We start from the raw sequence: 12306 nt of genomic DNA on the forward strand, positions 1-12306 counted from the left end.
TCTCTTTGAATACGGTGATTTAAGCTGTATTTATGCCTCCTTTACTCCCTTTTTCCTCAACACAGAACAAAGGGGACCCAAAGGTTTTTCCTTTTCTTGCTTTCTTCTTCATTACCCCAGCACGACTTCTCGATTTCTTTTCTAACTTACTTGGATACTCTATATGACACTTTTGGAAAGTTCTACTGGGTACAATTTTAACTTTATGAGTTAAAGCATTCTCATCTGTTAACTTAGCTGATTCCTGCCAAGTTTCCACTCCCTTTTCATCTAACTATGCTTTTATGGAACACACCTTTTAATTTTCTCAAATAACTCCAACACTTTCAATCTGTCTTAATCACCATTTATATCTTTTGATGTGCACCATCAATCAAAACACATAGGTTTTTCATATGAAGAATCCACACAAGACTGGTTCACTGATTTTCTCAAATTCCTGAATTTTTGTCTATAAGCTTCTGGAACCAATTCATAAGCCTTAAGTTCATCTTGCTGTACAGTCTCATAATCAGCAGCTTGTTGGATTGTAAGCCTGCTGGGCTTTCCCTTTAAACATGAAGAACCAGTGGTATTTTGGCCACTTTAAACTCTCAGCAACTTTCTCAATATGCTGGAAGTATTTATCAATCTCAGCCTCATAAAATGGAGGAACTAACAAGGACCAGAAAGTGGATCTCCTTTTCCTCTCTTCTCTTTCAAACTCCCTTTTCTTTTTTGCTTCCTCTGCCTCAAATCTCCTTTGCCTCTCTGCTTCCTCGCTTTCATGTTTTTCTAACTCTAGTTCAACCTGCTTTTGTTCGCTCTCAAACTGTCTTTGTTTCTCTGCTTCCTCCCTTTTTCTGCTTCCTTAAATTTATATTTTTCTTACTCAAACTGCCTTTCTTCTTTCTCTCTCTTACATCTAAGTTGTTCTAATTCTTGCAGTGCCAGATGCCTGTATTTAAAGAATGAAACATGTAGAAAAAAAATTACAAGCTTGCTGGTAACATTCCCCTCTTTCTCAGTTTGGCATAATTGTTCATAAAATTCCTTAAAGTTCTCATTAATCTCTATTGGGTTACATGTAATTTGTTTGTCCTTTTTCCTTGATGCCAATACAGTTCTTTTAGCTTGTTCTGTTTTAAGTTGCCAGGCTAATATTTTGTATTTTTTTCTCCCAGTCTGTAGTACTTTTGCTTTATTTTCATTATGTGATACTCAGCCTTGCATAAGCAAAAGCATGGTCTAAATCCTCCATTACATTCCACCCCTTGGTCGCATTCTGCCACTTACGAGACCTAACGAGCATTCGAGTACAGAAGGAGCAAAAAAGAGAAACCAAGATGAGTTGGAGAGAAAATCAGAAAAGGGGGATCAGAGGTGGAGAGGGTGAGCAAATGTAGGTTCTTGGGAGTCACTATCTCGGAAGATCTTTCCTGGAACCAACACACCAATGGCATCATGAAGAAAGCCTCTACTTCCTCAGGAGTTTGCGGAGGAGCTAGTGGAGTTGTTCAAGTGAACTGGTACGGACTTGAAGGGCCGACATGGCCTGTTTCCGTGCTGTAAACAGTTATATGGTTATATGGTTATTAGGGAAGAATTCAAATATATTGTGTCAGAGGGAATGGTTTCGTTAAAGGAATGTGACCACTGCTCAAGGGATTTACTCTCGAGAAATTATTTTAACTCCACTTTTCCAAATTTCCCCTCTTTTACATAGTGTTCAACTATAACTCTCTTGATCTCTGTCTTTCTCATCGACTGTTTTACCATTGCAAGTTCCAACTTTTGGACAATATCCACCAACTCATCCTTTTTTGCCCTCTGCAAAGTTTGGCGATCACAAAAACATCAATATCCATTGCTACTGTTTTTCCACACAATCAAGGGTTTTAATTGGTTTAAAAAAAAGAAATTTAACTGGACAAGTCAAAAATCAATAAGCTCCAATTTTGGTTAGATTCCAGACAAGCCCCCAATTCGTTACATCATAGACCAACAGCAATAGAAATTCAGCAAGACAATGTTATTTTTAAAACAAATAGTGTTTATTAATAAACACTATTAACATCTATACTTAACCCCAACTGTGCATAAGTGTGTGTGTGTTACCCAAACCATTACAGCTTAAGCATAATTCTGTAAACTCAATCCAAAATTCAGTCTTATAAATCCTGTGTTGAAACTCAGAATTTTTAAACTGTTGTTCAGAAGTAATTATGAAGTAGGTGAGACACTGAGTTATCAGAGTGCCTTTAACTCATGAATCTTTGTTGAGTTGCTTCCAGAGAAATGTCCTTTTATACAAATGATTGTCATAAATCCCCTCTTCCTTGCATGGGGGAAACAAAACTTGTGACTTCCATGATGCTTTCAAGAACCCAGAGGTCAGATTAAATGACCATCAGAGTGGTCGCAATCCAAATACAAGAATGATCTTGCTTCCTTTACCCAGATATGGGTGAATCCAAAATAACCATTGGTTCACTGGTTTCCCTGACAAAGAGAAACAGCAGAAGTGTCCATTTCAGAGAACATTTCAACTGTGTTTTTCGATCACTTGCTTGCTCAATTCTGCTTTCCATTTCAATGTCCAAAAAAAAGACTCAATAATCAGATAACCTCTCTGAACAGATGTATTTTCCTTGGGTAAACAATCCATTGTTCTGGTCCTTAATTGAGACCATTAACTCTATTTATTGCTTTGACTCCAGTGCCTCTGCATCTGTAAAAATGCTGTGAGTGGTTTTGCATGCTTTTCCAACCCCCCCAAAGTTACTCACTAAAAAAACAGAGCTTGCCACACCTTCATTGGTTGGGGCATTGTGTGCAAATGTGAAGAAGTCATGTTGCAGTTGTTGAATTATCATTTGGAGTATTATGTGCAGTTCTGATAGCCATATTATAGAAAAGATGTGAAGGCTTTGGAGAAGCTGCAGAAGAGGTTCACCTGGATTAGAGAGAACAAGCAATACAGAAAAGTTGGATGCACTTCAGTTGTTTTCTCAGGAGCATCAGATATTGAAGGAGAGACTCGATGGAAGTTCATAAAATTGTAAGAAACATAGAAACAATTGCTCATATCTTTACCCAGTGTGAAAATATCAAGTACTAAAGTGCTTAGCTTGAAGATGATAGAGGGAAAGTTTTAAGGAGGTGTGCAATGCAAGTTTATTTTAATTTTACAGAGTGATACATACTTGGAACATGGTGGTGGGAGAAGAGGGGAATGGAAGATACAATGGCCCCATTTATGAAGTATTTAGAAATTCACGTGAAAAGGCAAGGACTGGATCACATATAGGCAGATGAGACAAGTTGAAATTGGCATCCTGGTTTGCACAGGTGCCAAGGGCTGAAGGGCTTGCTCCTGTGCTGTACTGTTTCATGAACAATATTGAAACTGTGACAGTTAGGTTGTGTTTGTATTGTACATAGATATGTTTTGGGGAGATAAATTGGGGCAGGTTTTTTAGTGTAGTTCACATACAAACACTTCAAAACAGATCTTATTTAAAATACTGGAGCTCTACTCATGCTAGACATTCCAGCTCCAAGAGCCCTTGCAAAAGCTTTGGAGAGTGCCCAAGAGACTTCACTAATGGATTGTTGTTTACAAAAAGGCAACAGATGAAATAACTTGTTTGAGCCACAGGCTGTCTGGAGTGGAACTTTCTGTTCTAAGAGGGTCATGTGGTTTTGCAAGCAGAGAGAGAAAAACAGGCTTTTTCTCAGAGAGAGGGAATTCAGTTCTGTAGTACTACAGTCAGCAGCAGCTGGGACTGGAATAGGACAAGCTGGAAAGCTTCTGGAAAAACCCCATTTGGAAGATGGGTTGTGAGTGCTTAATTCAGCCTGGCCAAAGTCTTTGTGGTTCCTACAAGAGGAGAGGCCTGGCTGCCTAATGTTTTACTTGAAATAAGAGAAACAAAAAGGAACTCTGCAGTGACTTGAAAGAAAGAGGTTATCATCTGGAAAACCATGATGGGGCAAGTTTCTTCGGCAAGACACTGAAGTGGCTGGTTATAAAGAATCAGTTGTGGGTGTCCAGCAAACAATAAATCTCTTACTGAAAACCAACAAGAACCTTTCTGAGTGGTAACCATTTACCTTTCAAGCACTAAAGCCCGGTGAACTTCATAAATGTTAAATTCTGTGCACAGTATAAGAATTGCCTGTAACCAGTAAACTTGGAGGAATGAGAAGTGAGATTGGACTGTGAATCAAAGAACTTTTCAGAACATACACATACATTACATACACGTGCACTTAGAATTAGAAGGGGGTCAAGTTAAGTTAATAGTAATAAGTTAAAGTTTGATCTTGTTTTCGTGTTTAAAGATAATTTAAAGCAACCTTTGTTTAAGTAACCATTTGTCTTGGTGAATATCTATTGCTGCTGGGTTTTGGGGTCCTCTGGGCTCATAACAAAGCTACCTTTCCTTCATCCTGTCCCCCACAACCATACTGTTGATATTTGTTTTAATTACCATAACCCATAACTGAATTTAATGTTCCTAGCTTCTATAGTAGAATTTAAATTAATGTGCCCAATGATTGCAACAGAAGCTCATTATTGCTTCTTTAGTAACTTAATCAGAATGTCATCCTGTGATGCAGATGTTAATATTTATTCATTCACAGGATGGTTATGTTATTTGCCATGACAGCATTCATTTGTCTATTCCCAATTCCAAGTAATAGCTATGTTCTATTGGCTTGAACTATTGTGATCCTACATGGCGACCTTTTGTGACTTATTTTCATTTGAGGTAAATGTTTTTGATGTGATTAGATGTACTCATTCTTCCAGATGAGATATAGTCTTCCCTCTGTTTTTTTGATTCACAGTATGGATCAAAAGCTACAAAACATTTGTAACCCTCAGGATAAGCTGCTCCAATTTTGTTTTGGGGGGGGGGGGGTTGTCTTATTTTAAATAGAGTAGGTTAGGTGTTTTTTTTTGTATATATATTTTTAATGTCTTTTCTGTCTTCATCAAGTACAGTGGGGGGGAAAGCAAGTTTATACTGTATGAAGGTTTATCTTTTTGTATATATGAGATATTGTATTTTCAGTTTTGTTCCCTTTTCTTCATTGTACTATATTTATTATAAAAACCAATAAAAAAATGATTGAAAAAGAAACAACTATTGTGGTCCAGATGGGGTAAATATAATCACCTTTAATATTCACCACTCAATAATGTATTATTATTTGCACCACTCACAAGGTGCACTGCAATAATTCATAGAGGCAGTGTCATCTCATAAGGAAGCACTGCATTTGGTCCACCAGTAACATCCAAACAGTGAACACTCATCTATAATAATCTGACCTTCCAGCACTTAGCCTTTAGTTTTCTATGTGGAGGCAACTCAAGTTTATTCACCAAGGTTTGTTTGATAGCATGATCCAAACCTGTACTCAGAACTACATAGAAAATGGGTAATAAGAGCACAAGAACTATAATGCCCAAAAAATAACCCTAGAAGCCCCACAGCACACAAACTTGGAAGTGCACCACAATTGTTCCATCATTGAATTTCTGAATTCCACTGAAGCATGATGGTAGAGACCTCAAACACCTTTGCCTCAGGACTGCAGTAGTTCAAGAAGGCACCACACTAGAAAGAAGGCAATTGGAGATGGGCAATAAATGCTACTTAACCAGTGACGCCTACATCCGGTGATTGAACAAATAATAAAATCTGGGTCACAGGCATGAGTCACACATGGAATAACCAGATTTAACTGAAATTGTTAACAATATAAAATCCACCTGAAAGCAATATAGCATCGTAAATAAATAAGTATTGCAAAGATAATCTCTGATAGTTTACAGAGATCTTTTACTTTGTTATAAATCACATTCTCCTAACAAAAATGGAGAATATAAGCAGGGTCTTTGACCTGAAACATAAACTTTTGTCGTCCTCTTTCGCAGATGCTACCTCTCCTGCTGACAGTTTCCAGCATTTTCCGTGTTTGTTTCCACACCTGCAGAATTTTTTGATTTTCAAACACATTTCTTTGGACAGTTAATTTATTCACCCACTGATGGTTCCAACCAAGCTCATTGTTGTCACCAAAGTACTTTAAAAACCTCTCCTTCCATTCCATCCTTGCATTTTGACCAGCAAAGGCTTTGCATTTTCCCCTCAACATTCATTCTGCAATTGCCAGGATCACCATTGGAATTTTGCTCAACAGTAAACAGCAATGAGGGATATTTTGATAATGAATCTGCTCAAGACCTCATGTAGGCTGCTGCATACAGTATTGGATCTGTTGTAGACCAACAGATTTGATTATTCAATTCCTTCAGTGGAGCAAGAAGTACTGATCATGGATCAGTTGCATGGAATGGCTTAGAAATATACTGCAATTTCCAAGTAAACTGTATCATGACTACATTGGAAAACTAAGAAATAGAATATGAGGTTGTCACTTCTCACCTAGAAACACACGTGGTTAAAGTGCAGACTGGATTCAGAATGTTCCCTGCAACAGAGTTAAAGGTCAGTTACTTAAGAGTGTGGATGAACAGAGGGACCTTGGGGTCAAAACCCGTACATCCTTCAAGTTCGCCGCACAGGTTGATAGGATAGTTAAGAAGGCCTATGGGATGCTGGAATTCATTAATAGAGAGATTGAATTCAGTAGAGAGGTCATGTTGCAACTCTACAAATCTCTAATGCGACCACACTTATATTGTGTTCAGTTTTGATCACCTCATTATAGGAAGGATGTGCAAGCTATCGAAAGGGTGTAGAGCAGATTTACCAGGCTGTTACCAGGATTGGAAAATAAGTCTTATGAGGCAAGGTTAGCAAAGCTCGGAGTTTTCTCCTTGGAGCGTAGAAGGATGAGAAAGATCTACAAGATTATGAGAGGCATATTCAGGGTGGACAGCTAGTACCTGTTTCCCAGGGCAGGAATAGCAAACACCAGAGGACATGTGTACAAAGTGAAGGAAGGAAGTTTAGGGGAGACATCAGGGGTAAGTATTTTTTTAATTAAACGCAGAGTTGTGGGTCCCTGGAAGGTCTTGCTACAAATGGTGGTGGAGGCTGCAACATTAGGAGCATTTAAGAGACTCGTAGGCACATGAATGGAAAAAGAGGGTTACGGTTAGGGAAGGTTTAGTTTTTTTTAAGGAATATATGGGTTGGCACAACATTGAGGGCTGAATGGTCTTTACTTTGCTGTAGTGTTCTTTGTTCTACAGTAAGTTCTAAAAGTTTTGTTGTTGAACATTTTTCCTCCCACTGGAAACAAGGTGATTAAGGAAAGACACAAGCCTTCAATTTTATGATGGACTCCAATAAAGGTAAATGTTTAACTTGTTAACCATTCCAAGGCATTTCACAATGACTTTATTGAAAAAAAATGTTACTCGAGGCATCCAGCACAGAGACGACCATTGCCAGTGGCTGGCAAAATAGATGCTACAAGTCAAAGTTCCAGATCTAGATCCAGTGAATGTCAATAGAAAATATACAAGTAAACTCCAGAAAGAATCAAGTTAGACTGACTATGATGCACTTCATGCCCTTCCTACTCTCCATTTTGCCAACAACAAAGCATTGGAAGTGCTTCCAAGTCCCTGGACCATGTACACTAAGCATTATAACCCACCAACACAGTAAACTCCCAGTCTCTCCCACTAACTGCAGTAGACTGCTCTCCTTGGAACAGAGGTGGTTGTGATGGCATCATATGGAGATAGTGTAAATCATGAAGAGTGCAGATGTAGAGAGAAACTGTTCAATTTTACAGAAGGAATAAAGAATGAAAGTGATTGGTAAAAAAAGAAAAAGCAAAGAGGGACAAAAACAATGTGGGTCTGGAATGCATTGGAGGCAAATTCTAGTGTAGTATCTGCATAAATCTTGAATTTAAATAATTACTAGATGGTGGGGCTTGCAGGGTTGCAATTAACTCAAATGTGTTTTTGTGAAGCCAGCACGAACTATGGGCCAAATGGCCTCCTGCTCTGTAGAATTATTCTGCGTTCTTCTGCCTTCAAGCTCAAACCCCCATTATGATAAAGAATGGCCACCAAGAGCAGGATATGAGAAGTGTAAAGTGTTCTCAGATTTAAAAAAAATGGGCAAAATTTAAAAAAAAAACACTTTGCAATAATCATTCACAGACTAAGATGAAACTGAACAATAGAGCTGTAGATCAAGGAAACACACCCATTGGCCCAACTCATTCATGCAGACCAACTTGCTTGTCTAAGCTGATCCCATTTGCCTGAATTTGGCCCATATCTCTCTGTATAACACTACTGCCCAATACTTAATTTCACACAATTTGACATGTGAGTAAAGCAAACAAAATAACAGGAACAATAATCAGACAATATTACAACCACAGCTTCTGCTGAAGTGCAGCTGGTCAGGGGAGCGGTCAGACTGGGCTCCTATAGGAGTTTTATGTCCTCTTTTTTAAACTCTTACAAGGAGGTAGAGTCTATATTTCACTTAAAGCTGATGCTGAAACATGAAGAGGCAGTATTTGTTGCATAAATATTGAACAGATGGAATTAAAAAAGACCACAGGGGGTCACCAGGAAACTAAAGAATTCAACTTTCTGTTAACTTGCTTCATTTTGAAAACTGCAGTATCCTTGAAAATAAATGTTTGAGGAATTCCAAGCACAAAACGAGCTTCCACAATCTTTTTCACTTATTTAAATAAAAATCACACGAGAGGTTAGATCAGCCAACGATCACATTGGAGTCAATCATTGCAAGATTCTCCAATTATCACACTTTGCAGTTCTTCAGAGGCTCTTCAAAATTAACTGGTTATTTCAACTAATAGGCAAGTTGAAAATGTTTATCAGAATTTTTATTTAACTTACAAGAAACTGACCCAGTTAACAGAATCAATGACAAAATAAACTAGATTCCAAAAATCTGCAATGTGAACCAAAAATACTGGATATACAAAGTTGGACACGGAGTCAGAATTTTACCACAGTCCTCCATCCATGCCAATCAGCATACATGTCTACACTAATCCTACTTGCCTGCATTAATTTTGCTATGCCATGCTCATTTATTATCTAACCAGATGCTTCTTAAATGCTACAACTGTTCCTGCCTCCATTATTTCTTCTGGCATCTTATTTCACATATCAATAGATCTAAGCTATCCACCCCATTTACACCCCTCAGTTTTTAACCTGTCTATTGTCTCCCTTCTCAGCCTCCTGTGTTCCAGCCTATCTAATCTCTCCTTACCACTCAGTCTCCGTCATTCAGACATCTTTCTGCACTCTCTAACCTAATTCTTTCCTGTAGTGTGGTGACCAAACCTGCACACAATACTCCAAGTGTGGCCTAACCAAAATATTGTACAACTGTAACATGATATTCCAACTCATTGCCTCAGCTGACAAAGACAATCCTGCCTTTTACCCAGGGGTGCAGTGCTAAATTAGGTGTGGGAACTCACCAAAAATAGTGACAAGGAGGTGCCAGAGTCATCCCTCAAGGTGCCCAGAATGGCTCCATGAGGTCCTTGATCTTCCAAAATATTCCATATGGAATTTAAACTGAAGGTGGGGAGGGTGTGCTTGAGGATGAGATTTTTGAAGAGCTGTCTTAAATTTAATTGGGTCTAGTTGTGTGAATATGATAGGGAGAAGATTATTCTATGCTTTATTCATACAGGGGAAGAATGAATTGTTGAACATATCTGTCTTGGAAAATGGCACTACAAATTGGGTTGTGTGCCCTCATCTGCTCCTAGGGTTCAGTGTAGAATTGGTAGTCTATTGTAAGCTGGCAGTTTACATTTTGTAAAAACTGGTCTGGTGGTGTGCTTCATGTCTGTCTTGGAGAGAGCTCCACTTTAATGAATCCAAGAGGTTTGTAACACTCGCTTCTCTTCCGCATGTATGTGACAAATCGGGATGCCCATTTCTGGACTCATTCAATGGGAGAAGTTTTTGTTTGTGTACAAGTTCCATGGAGCTACTGCATATTCCAAATGTGGTCTGGTATGAAGGTGAGGTACAACTTCTCCTTGACAGACATTGGAAGTTGGAACTCAGAAAATTTAGGGCTCCTATTGCCTTTACCATTGTATGATATGTCTGCTGCCGGTGAGCTCCAGCAGCACTGCACCCCCGCTTTTACCCATGCTGTCTCCCTGTTTTGCCAGTTCCAAGGAACGATGTACTTGTCTCAACACATCAAGGCAAATTGTGTGTGTGTGTGTGTGGGGGGGGGGGGGGTTTCCCACCCTTCCCTCACCATTCAGAGAACCACACCTCTCCTCATCAGGGATTTATTCTCTTCTACCCTCCAACCCATAACCTCTTGCCTGTTATCCTCTTCTCCTCCCCCTTCCTCTCTGCTATCTTCTGCACATTTTTATTCAGGTGCCAGCCTACTTTCAGCTCATACCTTGATGGAGGGTTCAGGCCTGAAAGGTTGGTTACCCTTTACTTGCTCTAGATGCTCCATGACCTGCCAAATCTCTCCTGCACATTCGCGTTTTGCACGACTATCATAGACTTTCCTGTTCAACTCCAAATGTTGACCTCTCAAAACCATTGGTTATCGTCAAGTGCAACCTACCTCTTCTCAGTTGCTAACATCAAATTGCGGGAAAACCCAACAGCATAATCTGGATTAGGCACAAAACTAGCTGGAATTAGAATCCAGGTTGGATTCGGGCTGAGAGCAAGATACCACTACATTCCATACTGGAGCCAGCGTGGAATTAAGCAGAAGGTATCCAGAGAGGTATAATGAGGGAGCCAGAGAGCCATCACTTTCGGCAAAGCCCGCAGGTGCAAAATTAGTGCAAATATTGACAATGGCATTTTCCAAGCTCCAGCCCCTCTGATCATACAGGATGAACAGCTGCAAGGTAAGTAAACATCTTAATAAGGTTCAGGCAGCCCACGAAGCCGTTTAAATCAGATGAAGATTTTATTGTTCATCCAATTCATTCCACAACACTAAAACACCATCGCCAGGTCAACGGCATTACCTTCTCTATCCAGAATAACTTCTGCTAAAGTCAGTCCCATGACTCGAGTCCAGCAATAGCTGCGATACACGGGAATTTAACCGAAAGCATCTTATTAAGCGTCACGCTCTGTGATTGAGATGGGCTGCTTACCTACTTGTTCCTGGGGCTGTGAGACGCCAGTTCGGACATCTGATGACTTATCAGTCCCGACACTCATCTTGCTGCGAGGAAAAGAAACAACTACTTTTAATAAAACACGCTTCTTAAAACGCCACACGCACAAAAATACCTGCCAGTAAAAATAACTAGAACAGATGGGAAGCACTATTACATGGTCAACAATTATTTCAAGTTCCTTTCCGCTTGTTGTCGGCGCAAACTTCTTTCCCCCAGGTATGGAGATGGGGCAGGACGTTTTGCTTCCCAGTCAGTGAACGACTTAGCACTGATTACCTCCCAGGGACCAGTGCCGCCGACTTGTCGCTGACTCTTCGGATTCCCTGATCCCGAATTCTCAGTGCAATCAAGCAGTCGAGAGGCAGTCAAGGGTTTTATGGAATTTGCACAAATTTGACACTGCAGGTGGGTTCCAGCGCCGTTCAGCAGTGTAACTCGCTGTGAGTTTAGGTGCAAGACAAAGAGATATTTGCATATTATTGAACGCAGTACATTACCAGCCAGCCCATACACCCTCATTTGTTTAACTCAACAAGTACCAGTTCTGAATAAACAGAGATGATCGTTTAACTTTACAACTAAGAATGAAGATACTACATTATGTTTGGAATGGATTATATTCCCAACTGCCACTCCCAGTTACTGGGGGAGCAGAATCATTCCGCTTTCAACCAACTCGAAAGTTGGCTTGACGTTTGCGTCCCTCCCTCTGCGACCGTTCCTTTTCTGGACCGAGAGTCGCAGAAGTCATTGCCTCACTTTTCTGAAAGGGGTTGAACACGGGTGTGCAAGCCCGCAGCATTGAAGGTGGGTCGCCTGGACTGGGGCGCGCAGCGCTCGGGTGTTCCAGCTGCTTGGAGCTGCAACGTCCCAACCCGGTACCCGGCTGATTTTCCAGACCACGTGCCCCCCCCCCCCCCCCCCAAATATTGATTTCCAGACCACGTGCCCCCCCAATATTGACACTCCGGATCTTCAGGAAAAAGAGGCTACTGATGATAATGTGGAGAGGGTTCTTCCACATTGGGATTAATTTAGGATGAGTATCAATAGGTCGGCGCGGATTTGCTGATAGCCTGGGGTCACCTGAGTCAATGTGAAATGGTATTGGGCATAAACAGAGGAGGGAATTGAATGTGTACA

General features: G+C 40.2%; 1 protein-coding gene across 3 annotated transcripts in view; it reads right to left on the reverse strand.

Moving 5' to 3' along the window:
• Positions 1–11669, reverse strand: part of LOC138741081 (POU domain, class 2, transcription factor 3-like) — a 50894-nt gene extending 39225 nt beyond the window's left edge. For 2 of the 3 annotated variants that reach the window (XM_069894597.1, XM_069894595.1), the window contains exons 1-2: positions 11318–11669; positions 11137–11207 (exon numbers count right to left, since the gene is read on the reverse strand). In XM_069894597.1, the coding sequence (XP_069750698.1) occupies positions 11137–11203 (67 nt within the window). In that variant the 5' untranslated portion in view covers positions 11204–11207; positions 11318–11669. The remainder of the gene's footprint in view (positions 1–11136; positions 11208–11317) is intronic. The other variant, XM_069894596.1, reaches the window with a different exon arrangement.
• Between the last annotated feature and the right edge of the window lie 637 nt (positions 11670–12306).

This window comes from Narcine bancroftii, chromosome 8 (assembly GCF_036971445.1).
Source record: "Narcine bancroftii isolate sNarBan1 chromosome 8, sNarBan1.hap1, whole genome shotgun sequence".
NCBI lineage: Eukaryota > Metazoa > Chordata > Chondrichthyes > Torpediniformes > Narcinidae > Narcine > Narcine bancroftii.